The sequence below is a fragment of the Thermobia domestica genome, chromosome 2 (genome assembly GCF_964235325.1).
Source record: "Thermobia domestica chromosome 2, izTheDome1.hap1.1, whole genome shotgun sequence".
Taxonomy (NCBI): domain Eukaryota; kingdom Metazoa; phylum Arthropoda; class Insecta; order Zygentoma; family Lepismatidae; genus Thermobia; species Thermobia domestica.
In genome coordinates this window covers 230,016,209-230,036,049 of record NC_137455.1, presented here as the reverse complement: position 1 = coordinate 230,036,049, position 19,841 = coordinate 230,016,209, and the positions used below count along the sequence as shown (strand labels likewise).

The 19,841-nt window shown below is 37.3% G+C and overlaps 1 protein-coding gene across 15 annotated transcripts in view; it reads right to left on the bottom strand.

Moving 5' to 3' along the window:
- The window catches only part of LOC145678400 (CREB-regulated transcription coactivator 1-like), a 783,526-nt gene that overhangs the window by 521,893 nt on the left and 241,792 nt on the right, over window positions 1-19,841 (bottom strand). For all 15 annotated transcript variants that reach the window (XM_081748495.1, XM_081748498.1, XM_081748486.1 and 12 more), the window contains one exon: window positions 13,511-13,769. In XM_081748495.1, coding sequence (XP_081604621.1) covers window positions 13,511-13,769 — 259 coding nt within the window. The remainder of the gene's footprint in view (window positions 1-13,510; window positions 13,770-19,841) is intronic.

The window sequence follows — 19,841 nt, the reverse complement described above, 5'->3', positions numbered from 1 at the left end:
AATGTATTTAATTTACTGGTATTTCGAATTCTGAAAATGTACAAGAATGAAGATAAAACAAGAAATTCCCATTTATCAAAAACTTTCAGTACTTTTTTTTCCTTTTTCTGAGACTTCAAGGGGGGCCGAATAATGATGAGAATCTTGAAATTATTTTCATTATTTCGATCACTGGTTCTTAACAATGGCTTAACGCCCCCACAGGCGTTTTCCTTTCTAAACGAGGCTTGGAACAAAAAGGGGCGATTGGAGGGTGTTTGAGATTTCATGACATGTTATAGACTGTTTTCTTATTATTAGACGAAAACTATGATTTATTTTACCAATACACACAAACATACACGTATAAATATACAGAAGAATTGTGTATATATAAAACAATTATGTTCTTTATGTTCATTATTTGTCAACTGATTTGACTGTATTTAACACTTTTTCATTATTGAGATGGCAACATCGAATTAAACAACAAATACTTTCACACACGTTTTTGCGAGCGGAGGCAAGACCGACTGCGATGCTAACTCCATCTCTGGACGGAGAAATAAAACTCGTGAAAGTCCTTGGCTGTTAATTGTAATCAACGTATTGGATCCGCAAATTTGAATTTTCTAATTTTGACGTCAGATTTTCAATCAGCTGTTCTAAAACCTCCCTTGTTTCTTCAATATTAAATGATTGTTTTCTGTCTATGGTTCAAAACCTTCCCTAACGTTTAAAGGGTTGTCGAGAGACCTTAAACCCGCCCCATTGCCGAAATCAGAAAAAATACGTGTCGATTATTTTTCGATGTTGTACAAATCTGCGAAGTTTCATTCAAATCGGTGAGTTAAACTTCCGTAAGTTTCCTTGCTAGAAACGCATTCAGTAATATAAGAATGATGGCCAAAAAAATTATCTTACACAGTGACCAGGACTATTATAAGATAATTTTTTAATTCTAGAAATTACATTCAAACTGTGGAAACAAAGTTGTCAGTCATTTTCTAATGTGCGATTCTTGTACTGAGTGTTCTTGTTTCAATGTAATTAAGTTGTTGCTTAAAGTGTCAAATGTGGAATACATTTAAATTCATATGATCAATACAAGAGCAACATCAAAAGTCCTGTTCATCTATCCGAAAAGCAATTCGAAATGTCCTATATTGAACGTCTAGGTACTTAGCAAGAAAATGCAAAAATTAGCTACGCGTTAAAATTCTCAGCATATCCTATTTATGTTTCTGTATTAACATTTTTCTTTCGAAACAGTTCAGATCTTATGATTTTCCTTTCTATCGACGAATGTGATATAAAAGGAGTCTCGCTGTCGTGAGAATGTTTCTACGTCATTGTCACACAGAAGCTAGAAGAATTGTTTGAATGGCGGGAGAGTAAATCGAAAAGGTGGATACATCTTTCTGAGCGTTTATTAACAAATGCAGCGAGCAGCTGTGGACACAGCAAACTTCGAACTGCCTCTCGCCCGCTTACGAACGAGTTGTTTCTTTTCCGATAGAACTTGTTTTAAATACCCACTTCTACTCCGATAAAGCGAAGTGGAGACCAAACATACAGAGTTTCCCCGGTTTAACGTGGTTGCCAGATTTAAGGAGTAGTGCAGTAAGTTCACTTGACGAATATCTGGTAACTTAAATATAAACAACTATGTAGTTTCTTTCCACATACTTTTAAATTCTTGTAAACTTATTTCCCAAAAATTGCGTGTACTTTTCTACTTTCTGCAATTAGTTTACACTATATTGCAACACTGTACAGGTCCTCATAACGCCTGGAATTCTGTAGAAGAATGTTAATAGTGTGTGAGTGTGTAACATTCGATGGTGCAAATATGTTGTTGGTACCGGTGACATTTACATCTTGCAGGTGATGTTGGCACCAGGGTCCACTAAATATAGTACAGCACCACACGTATTTCCCAAGAAACTGTCAGAAATAGAGACGTAAGTGTTTTCCCACCGCAAATATCAATAAAAGTCATGGATTTTGATCTCACTCTCGTTCTTGTATCTCTTTTAGTTTTGTTTTGTTTTGTTTTTGTTTTTTATGCACATTTGGTTCTAACAAGTCGGTTTCCCAACTCGGAGCTAACAAGTACGCAAATACGCGTATATAGGTGTGTGTGTGTGTATGAATGTGTGTTCCCGTATTCCTATCCTTTGGTACGTGCATATGGTTTAACACCTTACCAGTTGGGACCGGAAAAATTGTAGGGACATTTTCCGGCGCCAACAATTTTTAAGCCTACAGGGGCTTCGTGGTGACCCCCTGGGCCTCCTGGCCGAATTTCGGGAAGGTCCCAATAATTATAGAAAAATGTGAGAATCTGTGTAAACCGTGTGTATGCTCTGCCGAATTAGCTGCCTCCTGGTGGTCTCACACTTTAAATAAGAAACGGTGTGTAAATATGGCGCATACCGCATCTATTGGCACTACCCTGCATACGGGATGGGGAAACATAAGGGGAGTGGAAGGAGGAGGTGAGTCGCGTGGTGGAATAAACATACAAGTAAATTTACAGTGTTTGTTGGTACCAACGCAACCTTGAAATTTTCGTTTGCGCAGTCGCGTCGACTCACAGTAACCTGCCTGTCACATGACATAGTTAAAGAGCAGAAGGTAGGTTGAAATCAGAGGAGGCATTGATCACAATTGGAGAAACGTATATGCATATATTTACAACTTATACTTTCAGAAACGATGGGAACAGAAACAAAGACTGTGATAAATGAATGGAAGAGAGGCTAGCGTAAAACATATACACAGAGCGTGATCTTATCGGGACACAATTATTGTTTCTATCTACACACGTAGTTCGATTTTCTCTTGCTCCATGTAAGAAGGTCTGGGACCAGTGTCTGAAGCGAAAGCTAATTTATTTGAACAACAGCAAAAACAAATGTATCCTAAGGGGTACCCTAGAATGGTCTAAGATTGAAGACTTACAAGCACATTTGCAGAGCACAGATTCATACATACCTACATACTATATATTCCGACTTTCACAGTATTTTATTTCTTTCTTTTATCAAACAGAACTCATTAGTTTAAAAATTTTGATAAACAAAATATTTATTTTAACTTTAACAAATAAAAAAAGCGCAACCGTAGTTTACAAATATGTCGCATACAGATTTATTAAATTAATTCAAATATATGGAGTAGGAAACACGTAAGATGTCTGGGTTGGCAAAGGATAGGCAGCGACCGCAGCCCTTAATTGTTGGTGGGGGTGATAGTGCTAACTACGTATTCTGTGAGTCTCAGTAGAATAGTAGTGTGCCTGTATCGAGCAAGCGGTCATAAAGTAAAATAAATTAACTAATTTCCAAAAAGGCCAAATAATTAAAGCTCGGATATAGGGTGTTAGGGTGGTGAAAGTGGTAAGTGTGCTGAGTGTGTCGCGAGTAGCAACATTTAGGTGACGGTCAAAGTGATGAAATTCTACAAAATTTATGGGTAAAGTCATGGTTTGAGGAGCATGACTAGGAGCCATCACACCTCCTGTGGGTCCCACATATCACTAGATCTGAACATCATTGAGCCATTCTGGTCTGAGTTAGAAAGGCGTGTTCTGTCTCATTACCCTCCACCAGCACTCCTTAAGGAACTGGAGCATATTTTGGAGGAACAATGGTACAAAATTTCACACACCACGATTCAGGTGCTGTATACGTCCATTCCACGTCGGATTCAAGCTGTTTTGCACGCAAAAGGAGGCCCACACCATACTTGGTATTATTTTCACACTTTTGAAAACTTTTTAGATTTTTTTGTTAACCCGTCTGTATATATATATATCTAGGCGCGGATTCTAGGGGGCCTATGGGGGCTATAGCCTCCCCTCTTGACGCCCAGGTTTACACTAGATAAAAAGGGCTTCAATCCTGCTTTACAGTGGATAAAGCGGCAAACTATGGTTTAGTCCCTCCCTTGCTCATATCCTGGATCCGCCACTGTATATATATATATATATATATATATATATATATATATATATATATATATATAGATATAGATAGATAGATAGATAGATAGATATAGATAGATAGATAGATAGATAGATATAGATATAGATAGATAGATAGATAGATAGATACCTCTCTTTTCATTCATTAAAGTCTAGCTTTTAATTTTCTTTGGTGTTGTTTTAACAAAATAAAGATTATAACCAACCCAAACTTTCATATTTTCAGTTTTAATAGTTTTAAATTTGGCGTACATAGAGAAATGTTTATATTCCATGTATTTTAGCAGGGTAAAATGCCCTCAAGCTGCTCCTGAAAAAAAAAAACACCTTTAAAAAATTAAACTTTCCTTGCTTTAAAGTAAGGGTAATCTCATGGACCTGGACTTGGAAAGTGTTGGGCCCCAGGTTGTTAACTAACTTGCATATGAATATGAAGCGCTTGGAGCAATACAGTGCTAAGCCAGATTTATGCAATGTTGGGTAAGTTACTTGTAACAAAGTATCGCGTTACAAGTTACTTTACTTTCAAAATGTAATGCGTTACTAACGCGTTACTTGGCGCAGTGTTGGGCCCCAGGTTGTTAACTAACTTGCATATGAATATGAAGCGCTTGGAGCAATACAGTGCTAAGCCAGATTTATGCAATGTTGGGTAAGTTACTTGTAACAAAGTATCGCGTTACAAGTTACTTTACTTTCAAAATGTAATGCGTTACTAACGCGTTACTTGGCGCAGAAAAGTAACTGTTACCCTACTTCGAAAGTAACGCAAGTAACGCGTTACTTTTACGTCCAAAACTTTGAATATATTGTAAAGATTCCCACATCATAATAGATGCACATGTCAATACAACACGTGTTATTGATTATAAACAGTGTAGCAGACGAGAAGCCGACACGAAAGACACCGAGGGAAGCCGAACGAAGACGGACCTCACGAAAGGACCCGAAGAGGACAAATAAAAGAACAACCACCGAGGGACCTGGCATCACTCAACCAACTGATCAACTTACCAACCCCTTCCCCTCTGGTCGCATTGAACTAGGGGTACACCTATCCTTACCCGAGGTCGCATTGGACTAGGGATCTTTACTACAAACCAAACCTTGCGAAGCTGCCTGGGCTGAAAGGGCTATACTTCTAGACTCACCAGAACCAGCAGGTGCCTTGGAGACTGCCTTAAGAGAAGGAGCACCGTGCAAAACCTATTTCCTCTCATCTGTTCAATAACAAGATAGACACTATTTTACTCTTTTTGTAATCAAAGACATTTGTATAGAACAATTTTTATAATAAATTGGTGAAGGGGAAAAGACTAGCCCGGACCGTCATTTAGTCTCTACCTATAAAATCATTACAATATATACAAAAAAATATTCTTATTAATTCAATTTTCCCAATAATCAATCAACACATTACACCTCCTATTTTAACTACACTTAATATGCATGTCTTTATTTAATCTTTGAGAAAATGAAATTTATCTTTCTTCTTATTTTGTTGCAATTGAAACAATCATTTAAAAAAAAAACGCAACTTCTAAAGCAGGGATGCAAATATGCTACAAAATTTTACTAGCCCAAGAAAAAAGCTACTAGCTCACATCCCACAACAGAAATCATTTACTTACGTTCGGTGTGATATTAAATACTCGTCCGCACCGATGAACCATTCGCCCCGGGCGAGTGGTTATTTGCATCTTTGTTTTAAAGTCTACATAAGTACGATAAACAGAATAACATTATAGAGGAATGGATACTGAAGAAAACATCAATATAATATTAGTAAGACCACGTGTAAATAAATTATTAACGTTTCAACAATAGCTTGATCGCAAATGTTTGTGTGGATGGTGTTTCTGTCTACTCTGGAAATTTAACTACAAATAAAAAAAGTAAAAAAAAATTAGATGTTTCCTCAAATTTGTGGACGAACTCTTGGCTGCTGACAAATATTTCCCGCCAGCGCACTTCACTTTACTTTTGATTCTGACCATCATCACCATCAGCTTTTAAAAAAAGTATTTTTTTTTTTTTTGAAATGTTCGAACGGTAAAATATTTTCTTTCTTCCTCTTTATAAAGACAATACCAACCAAAATAAACTAGACTATCATTACACTCGCAGTTTACTCAGTGAGTGTATTCATTTGGAGCTGTCAAAATCTATGACAACATCTTTCCCAGGTGCTTGCAATCAGTATACGTGATTCCCCTGAGGTAACGCGCCACTGTTTGAGTTACTTTGGAAAAAGTAACGTGTTACTAGGAATCGTTACTTAAAAAGTAAAGGCGCTGCTTGCGTTACGTTACTTCCCAAGACTGCATTTATGTTATTCCGAGAAAAAAGCGAAATTCCCCGCTGTACTACTGTATGAATTAATGACGGCAGCAAGAACAACACTTATATTTACAGCCATCTAACCTCGATTTTTGTAAACTTGTCAATAGTAACGGATCAGAAGATAAAATCTCAATTATTTTTCCTTTTTAACAAATATGGCTTAGCATAGCACTATATTGCCTGAAGCCCTTTATATTATACGATGGTTTCAGATCGGAAAGAGAAATATCCGCAAAGAAATTGCACTTAGGCTATAAAATCCTGGTATTCGTGGAGCCATCATATCACTTAATATCTATTTTTACAACAAAATTTGGAAACAAAAAAAATAGAGAAACTACCACAGAATTAACTTTAGAAAATACTGCGTGTTTCAATACAAACTATTCATTCACTCGAATTGTAAATTGAGGATATACGCTCCCTTGTTTACGTCCATGGATGTACCTGTATTGTAATATGTTGTTGTGTGTACTTAGCAAACCGAGAGTAGCAGAGCCATCTTGACAGTCTGATAGTCACTTGGCTGAGGGCCCCACAAGCAGAATGTATTACTTACAGAACATATTATAATGAATTAATTACAGGTATTACTTGCATAGTCATAAAGCCCACATTGGTTTCCACAGGCAAGCATTATGCTGCTAAGACGGCACTAAACAGACTACGCTCTAGCGCGGGTCCCGATTTAAAGCAATCGGTCTAATCCGGTAAGTTTAGCCCTGATTATTGTACGTGACAATTAATACATTAGGAAAGTTTTCTTCCTATAGTTTGAAGCAACAAAAAATCCTTTAATTTTTATCAGTGTTACTTCTCTCACAAGCCCCCACGATTAAAACTTTTTTTTAGAAAAGAAGATTTTTCTACATTTCCTTCTCTCTTACATGGAACATCTGGAAAGTGTTGCACGCCGATTTCAATGAAATTTTGCAAGTAGATACTAGACATAAAATAAAGTGCACCGTATTTTCTCGTTTCTGCGGAAAAACAGTTTGAAGTGCTCTAAGCCTCTTCCCAAGTATTTTCAAAAAACCTCGATATCTCCAAAAGGACACAATCAATTTGCAGAAAAAGGCGTATACACATAATAGATAGAAAATTAAAGAATACGGGTTTCTCTTTTGCGTAAGAAAACCGTTGCAGGGGAGCAACGGTCCCCTTCAAATATCTCCAAATAATATGATAAAGGCAAAAATCGACAAAAGGGTACAAGTGATTCCGAGGAAAATAAGCATGCAGATACTAAGCGTAAAATTAAGAAATATGTACTTTTTCGTTTGTGCGGAAAAATTGCTTGAAGGAGCCTACGCCCTTCCGAAGTATTTTCGAAAAAGCTTGAAATCTCCAAAAGGACATAAACAACTGCAAAGAAAGCGTATGAACATACTAGATATACAAGTAAGAAATACGTATTTGTTATTTACTGCGGAAAAACGTTGCAATTTGCTTTGAAGCTATCTGGATACAATATTCTGATGGACTGTAGGATATCCCCTTGTCCTATTTGTTTCGTTTGCACAAAATTAAAGAACGAATTCGGGAATTTTTATTTTGACCTATCAGTGATGATAAAATATGATTTGGCCCCGCGTAGCGTAGTCGCTAACACTCTCGTCTTTGGTGAGAGCGGTCCTGGGTTCGATTCCCAGTGGGGACACTCGATCGAAAAAGTGTAAGTTTTTTCAGGCCAGCCATCTTGAGTGCGGTTTTTTTCCCCTGAGTTTCCAGCCAGTCACTAGGCAAATGCCGGGATGGTAACATACAGATCTTAGGCCGTTTCTTCCTTCCCTTTCCTTGGATAGTGTGCTCGCCGACGGACGTCACTTTCATACGTGACGGGCTAAATGGACATAGATGGCGACGGCTAAATCGACATAGATGGCGACAGCTCAGAAATCTAATAAATAATAAAATATGCTGGTTGTATCCCTTGTTAATATCGTCTGAAAGTTTATGTTTAGCAGATCGCAGAAACATAGGCCATAGGAAATATATCTGTGTATTCGTCTATTTTCATGTCGGAAACGATAGAAAAGCAAAATATTACACAATTTTCCAAACTCTAATGCAGTGTAACTATTTAAATTCGGTCTCAGAGGACTCAAAACAAATTGAAGCATTAATGAAAATGAGATATAAATTATGGTAATGTAAGCAAACGTACAATAGAACGAAGGTACTAAAAACTGTTGTGGTAACTTCACATTTTCTAGTATATCAAAATGCCATACTACAATCGAATGATCAATGAGTACTTTCTTTGCAACTTCTCATGTTGTTTTACGCAGAACTGCTTCAGAAATCAGCTTCAATTCGTTGTGTCCAACAACCGAACGACGTTAGTGATCTTCCGTATCCTCCAAGAATACAGGATGAATGAATTGACCGAGAACCAAAGAAATGGATGATTTACATCTGTTTTACATTGCTGCTACTTATGAGCGACCGAAGCGATACATTTTTCGAACATATTCGCACAGGCCAGGAAAACTAAATATTGTACGGTAAGCGACATCTATCCATGATTGAAGTTAAAAAACTAGTCAACCTTCACCTCGATGCTGTCAAAATTAATCATGTATCAATAGATATAGTAAGTCACAGCTAGGCTTAAACAATGCTTACGCATCAAACCTACACTACTTGACTCACAACAGGTCAAGAAGTCCAACTTATGCTACTTGACTCGTGTTTTAATAACATCCACCAACTGCAGACTCTTTCGCCGCTCCCTGTTTCTCCTGCCACCATATGTACTAGCACGTTCTTCATAACACAGTTCCTTTCACGGTAATGTTCCAACCAGTTTCTCTTCCTCGTTTTTATTACATCTAAAATTGTTCTTCTCTTTCCTACTATTTCTAACATGTTCTCATTTGTTTTCCCTTTGAGCCAGCTAATTCTCTACATTCTTCACCAAGCACATATTTTCTAAAGTAGAAAATGCTCGCTAAATACCTAAGCTCATTATTTTCAGCAGATGCACGAATTGGGTACATCTACATGAGTATTACATATGCCGATTACAACTAACCGTTTCCCGCTATCTATTACCATATTTACTCTACAGTGATTACCGTAAAAACCAGAAATGATTGAGTTGTACTGCTTCCGGATTGAATATTACATTCATCAGGAACTCGATTCTCAACTATTGACTCTATACATCGTGGCTAAAATTGATGAGAAAAACACGGGAAAGTTTGCAAACACAATATTAACCATCGAAAACGAACATGACCTGCTTTAGAATACCATACGCGAAAACTACCACTTATTAGTATTATCAATTATTATATTAATTTCATTTCATTTTATTTATCCTCCATTCTGTACAAACTTGGAAATAATTTTCCGATAGTACATGGGATTCGTCATGGTTAATTGATGCATATATATTAGACACATTTGTTAAACATAATTCATACTTTTATACATTACAGTAATTTGAAATATCATTATACCAATACTTCAGCATACCTTAAACATAAATGAACTTATCTTGTTACTTTGCTATTACTATTTACATTGTGACTATTTAATTGATTATATTCATCTATTGTATAGAAGCAATGTGACAATAGGTATTCTTTTAATTTTCTTTTGAATGTAACATTAGACTTGATTACCTTTAATTTGTTTGGTAACTTATTGTATAGCATAATACCAGCATATTTTACTCCCTTTTCGTACATTGCTGTTCTATGGTTTGGTGGATGAAAATTAGTCTTATTTCTTGTGTTGTATCCATGCACGTCACCGTTTGTTGTGTACTCATTTATGTTGGATCTTACAAATTCTATTAAGCAATATATATACAAACATGGTAAAGGGAGTATAGCTAGTTCTTTAAAATATTTCCTACAGGACTCTCGGGGTCCTACACCAGCTAGGATTCGTACAACTCTTTTTTGAAGAACAAAAATATCTACTTTTTACAGTATTTCCCCAAAATATTAATCCATATCTTAATATAGATTCAAATGAGCAGTAATATAATATTTTTGCTGTATTTCGGTTTATAGTATTTTTGATGGTTTGTACGGCAAAACACATTTTTCTTAACCTATTCGCAATTTTTTCTATATGATAATCCCATTTTAAATCTGCTGATATATGTACACCTAAAAATTTTACAGAACTAACTTGTTTTATTTCGTTTTCTCCTATTTTTATACTTCCTTTAATATAAATTGATGAATACATGCTTATTAATTACTGAACAATTTCATCGTATACTTACTTCATAAAGTAAAAAAATATATAAATTTGTATTTATTATACGTAGGTATGTTGACAGTAAGCGAATGTTATCAAAATGGTTGTTGAAGGTTTGCTTGAAGGTTTCTTTTCCTTCATTCCCTTTCGTCTGGTTAAAAAGTAGATTGCAGTGCTTTGGAGCAGCTGCAGGTGGAAATACGATATCTTTAAGACATTTTGGAAATTTTGTGTGTGTAAAAGTAACACCTTTCTCATAAAGCAGTAAACAACTGCACTCCAACTACAAGAATCTAATACAAATTACAGTATACATTTATTGTGTTTTATTATTATTATTTTAACAGCTACCAGCTAGGGATGGCCAATTCCGGAATTTTAACTTTCCAGAACCCGACAAGTAAAATTGGAAAAATTCTAGATTTCGGAAAATTCAGGAATTCGGAAAAAAATGAATTTTCGGAATTCTTGAGTTTTCTAAGTTCTGGATTTTTCCGAAATCCGGAAAGTGAAATTTTCGATTCCGTAAAATTTTGGCCATCCCTAGTCTAAAGGTTTCTCCAAGTATGTGAAAACAACGTTAAAGCAAATAAACTGTATTTACATGGTATCTTCTGGTCGCGCATCGCTATCAAAAATTTGCAACATTTGAGAGTTTAACATGATTCTTTTTATTTTCTTAAAATAAGTAAGCTAAGGACGTTTCTCGCCACGAAGGGCTGGCTACATTTGGAGTTCACTTCCACCTTACCCAACCAGCCATCCACTGATTAGGGTGTATTATTTACAATGGACATTTCCTTTTTGACCAAAAGTTGTAATTTAAAGACACCATCGTGTCGAACTAGTCTTCAATATACAGCATACCAAAAATCTCAGAAAAACATTTCTCCGTTACGGAGATAAATCGCTTAAAACAATGATAGAATGAGCTGCTTACTTCATGGCAGCACAGACAAGGATTTTGGCGTGGCGGTCCGTATCGTTCTGTGAGTTGCATTCGAAGCTTCAGGGAATGGGATCTTTTCATATTACAGTTTCTTACTGCGAACTACAAATAAAATTAGTAAAATAGTGAAAGGAAAAATGGCCAAATAAGTAATACACTTACTGTATATAAACGTAACGTGTTGGTAAGACCTATTTTCCTAGTATGAAATATATTAATGGTCATTTGTAATGTTCAGTCATTACAAATATTTTAGATACTTATACATTTAAGCATGATTACTTTACTACTGTATTATCTCGAAACATTAAAGCCTAAGCACTATATCAGTTCATGCGCAAATTGAGAATATCTAGGCTATCATATCATGGCTTTTCTTTATTTTGAAGACTTTTTCATTCACCACCTTCGAACTTCGGTATATCACCTAAGACGTACTTGAAAGATCAAAAATAGCATCGACGACCTTCTGCCAACTGTCTGGAGGGCCATAGATTCCATCGCTGTAGAACTTGGTGGACCGTGAAGCGAAGAAGATATCAAGTGCATTTTGCACCTCTAGTAGGGATCTCAACTGACATCCTCTAAGGTGATTGTCCAAAAAATGGAACAGGTGATAATCGGACGGTGCAATGTTCGGGTAGCATGGTGGATGCAATAGTGTTTCCCATCCAAGTCGTAGAATGCTGTACCGGGTCATCATGCCCATATGGAGCTTAACGTTGTCCTGTAATAGGAAGACTCCTTTGTGATTCAGAAGTGCTGGCTCCAGAGTTTTGAGTTTATCTTGAACAAGGCTCAACTGGTGACAGTAACACAATTGCATTGATAGTCTGACCAGTTGGTAGCAGTTCCCGATGCACGATGCCGCAAGCAGTCCGCCAAACATACAGGGAGACCTTTTTCTGATGCAGTGGTGGTTTCGGCTGTTTTGGAGCCAGTTCATGGGATGCTAGCCAATGATCATGGCGCCGTAGAACTTCGTAGAGGATATATCTCATGTCCTCACCACATGACAACACACTGTCCAGAAATTGCTTCTTCCTCAGACGACACAGCAAAGAAACACAGATGTCTGCTCGCTTTACCTTCTGACCCGAAATCAAATCATGTGGGACCCATCGACCCAACTTGTAGTGCTTCCCAAGTTGTTGGAGTTGCTGCCGAATGGTTTCTCCACTCAAACTGAATTGTAGTCCCAGTTCCTCACATGTCTGGTCAGTGTCCGTCTCAATTGCTGCCAGAAAAACTTCATTTTGTACATGTTTTGGTCTTCCGGCGCGTGGTGCGTCCTTAAATTTGTTAAACCATTGCTGCACTGTCCGCGTAGTCACGATACTCTCAACAAAGGCCTGGCATATCTTCCGCCCCGCTGCAGCGCCGTTTGACCCCAGTTTGAACTCGTACAGCATACACGCCCTTATGACGCTCTGTGGACTGTCACAACCAGGTAGTATGTCGGATATATCCACACCAACAACTGACCTTCGCCTTATCTCTATTTGCATTCAACTCACGGTGTGAGGGCCAATTGAACACAGACCTCCACAAAAAGCGAGAGAACTTTCTTGGTTACTTTTATACTAGGAATAACATCAACAGTGACCCACATGCTACTTGTAAAGAGTAACAATAGTGTTGCAAACGTAAGGATTGGGAAATAACCTGCTTTTGACATCACAGGTGGGTCTGTTGTAAGTATCTGCCTCATAAATATATGTTAAAATTGGGTGTCATTCTTATTTAGCATGTTGGGAACCAAGTATACTAACCTAGGTTCCCAACCTAGCTGGGAACCTAGCTCTAAATTCCCAATGTTTCTTGGTAAAATAAGGTAACGATCTCGAAACAAGAATAATAATATTATTAATAATCGTATTATTATCATTATTATTAGTTTATCTAATACCAATACTACTATAACAATTTTCGTAGATGTTTTGTTTCTAACTTAAGAAGTTAGAAAGCGATTACTTTACACATTTGAAGACTCAACAAAATCTGAATTGAAAAACTCTTATCCTTACCTCTTCTCGGTGATCCGGGGCTATGACTATGACCGTGGAGTGAAGAATCTCCTGGGTTTACGGCACTCTGATGTAATGCTGGATCGGAATTATGTCGTCGCCAACTTGTGTCAGGTGGTGGTGAAAGATAGGGACCACTATATGGTGATGTATCTATTCTTTTGTCAATAGGTCGAGCTCTGACAGGTCCAATGCGCCCACGGTCCTTATATACGTGTTCCCTTCCTGATTTTATATCATCTAAGTGAGTGAGGGCACTCTGAAATAATGTAATAATATGAAAGCTCAAATCATTTGCAATGTCATCAATATATCAATCATTTCATGACTAAAAATATCCCATACAGGCTTATAATATGGAATTCCACTTTACTAAAATATGCAAAAATGAAGCATCCGTCTTATTTGAAATAACACAATTTCCAGGGAACTGGTAACTTTCGTTACTACACCAATGCTGGTAATGATAAATAACCAGAAATCTCCTACAATCATACACACTTTTAATTACTTGTGTGTTTGTGTGCGCCTGGCTGGGTGTACAAAATTTGACATAAAAGCTCTTGTTTATGATTACAAAGCTTTTTTTTCTTCTTCTTCTTCTTGATGTTTTTCGATGCCCAGCATAGTTTTCCAGACACTAGTTTATTGTTAGAAGTGTGAAATGATTCACCCTTACACATGCAAATCCGCCGAAACGCTACTTGTATTGGAATGCTATTTCAACTAAAATCAGCGAAGTCAAACAGCGTCGGGACTCGCAAGAGAAAAGAAAGGTGAATGTTCGTACTCACCAGATGGTGTGGATAATGAAGCGTCCACCCAGTCCCATTAAGGCAATTACGAAGTAACTGGAAAGAAAAAAGTGGCGGATTTCGGTCTAGAAATAGAATATTGGCCGTGAGGAAAGATGATGTGCTGAAATCATATCACCTCAAAACATGACTGAAAGAACCCGGCAGGTAGATCCTGGCCTTAAAAGGCTGTTACACCGGAAGTTTACCTTATATGGAGCTTTGTTGAAAGAAATACTTAACTGGCCCAAAGTCTTATGATTTTATAAATAATTGTTGCAAGTGAAAACGAAGAACGGGAAAAATGAGAAGCCATAGAAAAACCACGTTATTTGAAGCTGAACTTGAATAAATAAATAAATAAATAAATATTTAACGTCACACGTGATTCAATACATATGATTAATGTTAAGTTTAAAGGTAACTACATGGTATACTAGAGGCTGATGTAGAAATATTAAAGATGCCATGCAGTTCCAAATGTAAAATATATCAACGATTGCTTTCTGTTAGAAGCTTTATTAACATAAAATGCAAAAGGTTACCTCGAAGCTCTGAAAATCAACTACGCCAGAAAAACTTCTACAGAATAACGAATTATTATTAGTACTATTATATTCATTAATCATCAGCAACATATCTGTCAGGATTCATTCATAGCGGAAGCCAAAGCCCTGAGCCTGCAGCAATATCATATTCTTTTTTCTTTCTTTTCTTTTAGAGGGGTGGTGAACTTGACGTTCATTTGAGCAACGAACCTATATGAGACGTGCATCAAAAGATGAACGTAGGATCCGAAACATGAGCATCCACCAGGAGTAGAACTCGTGTTTGCAATGCCCTAGAAAAGTACCGAAGATGGCTTTAAATATTATGGGAAATAATTTTCTGACTTTTACCGAAATTTTCTCTGATACGTAATTAGCCACACAAACTTATCCATGTGCATATATGAAGGGAAATTAATGATATATATACAGTGAAACCTGTCTATGTTGGCCACCATCGGTTCCATCGAAAAGTGGCCAACTTAGACAGGTGGCCAACTTACAGAAAATAAGTGTGATTTGTGTATTTTTAGAATAGGATTTCAAGTATTACTTGATTCTAAAATTTTAATAAGCAGTGGCACGACAGCTACTTATAAATAATGTATATAGAGTAATCATAAAAATATAAGTACTAGAAAATATTACTATAGTATGCGAGAGCGCCGATTTCTCTGTAAATTTGGGGGGGGGGGCATTCAGATGCAAAAGGAATATATATATGAAGATTTTAAGACAAATTGCACTCAAATTATACCAAACATTGTATACTCATAAATAAAATAGGGGCCATGAGCTTTGGGGGGCCCGGGTCCTCTCGGTCCCCCCAGGATCGACGCTCTTGATAGTATGTTTATTATATATGCATACCTTTCTCTTCCTGAAAACTAGTCTGGTACATTAGATTATTCGGATTGAAAACACAATAACACAAACAACCATGAAATAGAAGTGTATGTACGCAGTTTATTGAAATTGATATTATAGCACACTGAGTTATTCAGATTGAAAACAAGAAAAGCTGTTATAAATTGAGAAATACATATGCAATTTATATGACTTATTTTCAGTTGTTACTGAATGGTGGTTCATTCTAGACATATTTGCTTTATTCTTTTTGGCAGATATGCACATTCTAATATTGTAGTTAACTACCTCTTGTTAATGACATAGAAGTGTTTCCTTCGGAGCAAAAGATGTTTTGAGAAAATCTTGAGGGAATTCATATCTCAAGACCTCCGCTACCTTTTGACATGCAGTCAGGTGCCAATAAATGACAATTGAGCTTTAACCTTGAGAATTTTCCGGAATTACTAAAGCTTCCCACTGATGAAAGGAGCCGATATAGCTAATGGTTTTACCAAAACAGACGGGGTAAACAAATACGTTCAACCATTTCGTGAATTCCTGTACGTGCTTTTTTTATTCACATCTTCCTTCACCACCCTTTTATGAGGGTAGTGTTCTGGCCATTGACCTCCAAGAACAAATCGTGCGAATCTATGCTTCTTTGAGTCCAGTCACAACAGAACATCTGCCTCTCATATGGGAATTCGAAAGAGTTAAGAAAAATAACAAAACTGTATTTTTCGTGGCCAAGATACGCAGGTAAATTTATCATTATCATCATAGGGTAAACATTGCTTCAGTGTGGCCAACTTCCAAGATAGACAGGTGGCCAACTTATAGAGTAGTAAGTAACGAATGTCTTACGGAAAAATGCAGGTTCAAGACGAACTAGGCCAAGATAAGCAGGTGGCCAACTTAGAGAGGTGGCCAAGTTGACAGGTTTCACTGTACATTAGGGTGGCTCTTTTTTGTGAATTTAATTGCGCATAGTTGCTAACATTGTTCCTTTCCTACAAGTTGAGTTGAGTTGATTTTGAGTTTAACGTCCCGTTCAGCAGCGAGGTTATATAAGACGTGGACCTAACTGCAAAAGATTAACTTAATTGGATAACACTTAGGGGTCGCTCAAGCGACACGAAGTTGTGTCATAGGATGCATATAATTATGTCGTATACGAGACATATTAGAGGTTTAAAAATTCAATCCTTATAAAGTAAATTGTACTTTTTGCCCTACAACATTAATTATTTATTATTACTAAACTTGCAAATAGCTATTACCAAAATTACCATTTATTGATTTCAAAATATGTGAAATACATCTAAATATGCAGTTGCTGTTCATTTTAAACAGAAAAAATAAGGTTATTAACGAAGTTGGTAATTCTTCAAAGTGCTCTTTCGAGCGTCTGAAACATGCTTTCTGTGGTCCTCAACAACCTTAATTAGGCTCTGCATTTGACTTTCTTTGTGATTGACTCATTGAAATTGCACATAAGGGCCACTGAACGTTCAGCAGCATCGTTGACAACCTTAAGTGACTCGACGATTCGTTTCTCGTTTAGGAATTTGTTCGAGTTACTCCAGTGCTCGGGATCACATTGGAACATGAAATTGATGCCAATTCGAAGAGAACGTAAGGCGCAAAGAGAGGCTAATCAAATCATTAAGATTCTTTGTTTCTAAGCCGTGGCAGTCTCAGTTTTATGCCTCTTGAACTCCAATTTTCTTCACAAGCCTTAAGACGATTTATAATATTCCGCTTGTCCTCGAAAGATAACTTATCAGTGAACAGTGAGAGTGAAACTAACTCTGCTTCAAGATACCACAAGTGAGTTTGAAACTTGTTTATTGCAGATTCAGACACAGATTTATTCACTATGGCGTATTGTTTGATATGCTTGAACAGAAGTAAGTTGTTGACGGGGCATCACATGTCTTGGAACACGAAATCCATGCTTTCACGTATACGAGACTTGCAAATAAACACACTTCCCACAGATTTTTTTTTTCCTCTGACTGTAAGCTTAAACATTTCGCGGAAAATTTATATCTTGAAGCAGCATATTACCTTTTTCATCCAACGAGCCATATGGTAAGCACCTGGTGACTTGAAACGGTACTTCTTTGGAAATTCACCAAGTATCAACAGGCCAAGCTCTATCATTTCTTTATAGTCAGTCATCACGGGGAACATAGTTACTATCTTGCTTACGTACAAGACTATTTCGTAGAAACATAACTTCATTTTTCAGTGTTCGTACATATGGCATGGGTTCGTACATGGCTTCCAGCGCCTTAAAATTATAATGCATAAGGTTTGGTCAAAACTCTTGGAAACGTTGAAACAGTGGAATATTTGGACCACTAATATGTTCTCCAAAATTGTGTGAGATGCATAATTAATTAGGTGAAATTAATCCGTATTTTAGACGATACCAATCATAAATATAACTCCATTTCTCTTTCAGTCGTGGACTTATATGTCATATTTATGTCTACACTAGAAACGCCATTTCAAGCACGTAGCCAAGGGGGAGTATGGACCTCCCTTCGAAACCAAAAAAATTGAAAAATTAAGGAAGGATTAAACAAAAAGAAACGAGAAAAAGAAGAATCAATGTTAAAGATAAAAAGCTGCACCAAGCGTTTGGTTACTCTTTCTTATGAGCAGCTTTGTGTGGAGAAAACGGGGGGTGTAAGTTAAAAATGGATATTGTTGTAACGGGGTTATTTCATGTCACAGACCCCTTCTCCCCTATTACGAAATCCTGGCTACTTTAAATGTATTTTTGGATGAAATTCACAAGCATTGCACAAAACAACGAAAAGGTCCATCACCGCTTAAATGCGAATACGTTCAATATTTCAAGTAACAAGTATGGAGCATAATTGAAGGCTTTGAGCGACCTCTAAATATTTTTTTACTGCGATGAAATTTTTCATTCAGTATATTTAGACCACATGGATCAAAATTGGCAACTATGCGTTTAGATCAAAGATCTTTTTTTATTTACCATTCTATGCTGGACCACCCTATATATATATAATCTGTGGCTTGGGTCTGAAAGAGCTAATGTCATTATTTTGGCAAAAATGAGATTTCCACTAATTTAATGTCTCTACATAAAGTTGGTTTACATTTATCGAAACGATTTTGTGTCCCCTACGCTAGGTGTAAAGCCGCATTTCCACCAGTGGTTGTGCTTGATGTGACGACCCTCACTATAAACTATAGCCCGACACCTAAGTTCCCATTGGAGTAGGCTTCTGTTCAGAGAAATTTGATCAAGTTTGGATCACTCCTCCTTGCAAACTTTCCGCAAGCCAGTCACTGTGTGTGGCGAAGTAAAGAAATCGCTCGCTTCAAACACCCGAAAGGACAAAAGTCCACTGGTGCAGCGTCGGGAGACTTGACAGGGATCTCTGAATATGGGATAGCATGGATTCCAATTTCATGCGCTTTGCGGACCAGGTATGACACTGTTGTTCGAACCGTGTGGCTGGCTGCTTTGTCCTGATGAATGAAGACTTTCGACACCTCAGCACCATACAACGACGGAATATGCTGCCCGGTATAATGACTCCAGAACGTGTTGTTGATAGTATGCTGTGCTAATTTTCACATTTCGTTCAACTCTATGCAGCGAAAGTTTCTCTTTATGGCAAAAAGCTGCAACCACCATGAAGCCACGCGGAAAATTTTGCAGCATGTGCGGACTCAATTGGCATGATCCTTGGCATCCTTTGGATGATAGTAAATGCCTCAAACCCGCTTGGATTTGAACAAATAGATCCAGGTCTCGTCTAACGTGACCACATATTTCCATTTGTCATCCGCTAAATACCGTTCATAGAGCCGTTTGATTGGACCCTGCGTTCCCGGATGTGTTTGGCTGTGAGTGTGTGAACATGTGGCTTACGCTTCACTTGCAGGTGTAAATCCCGGCTGATTGTTTTCTGCATAGTTAATTTGGATCTTCTAACATTCCTGGCAATGTCTCCTTGAGGCGGCGAATTCTCCTGGGTCACAAGCTTCTGCACTTGTCGAACCACATCCTTTGTACGTTTGGGACGGGGATGTTGTTTTCGTGCCACTGTGCGCACACCCGTTTCCTCTGGCTCTGCATTTTTGTTGCGT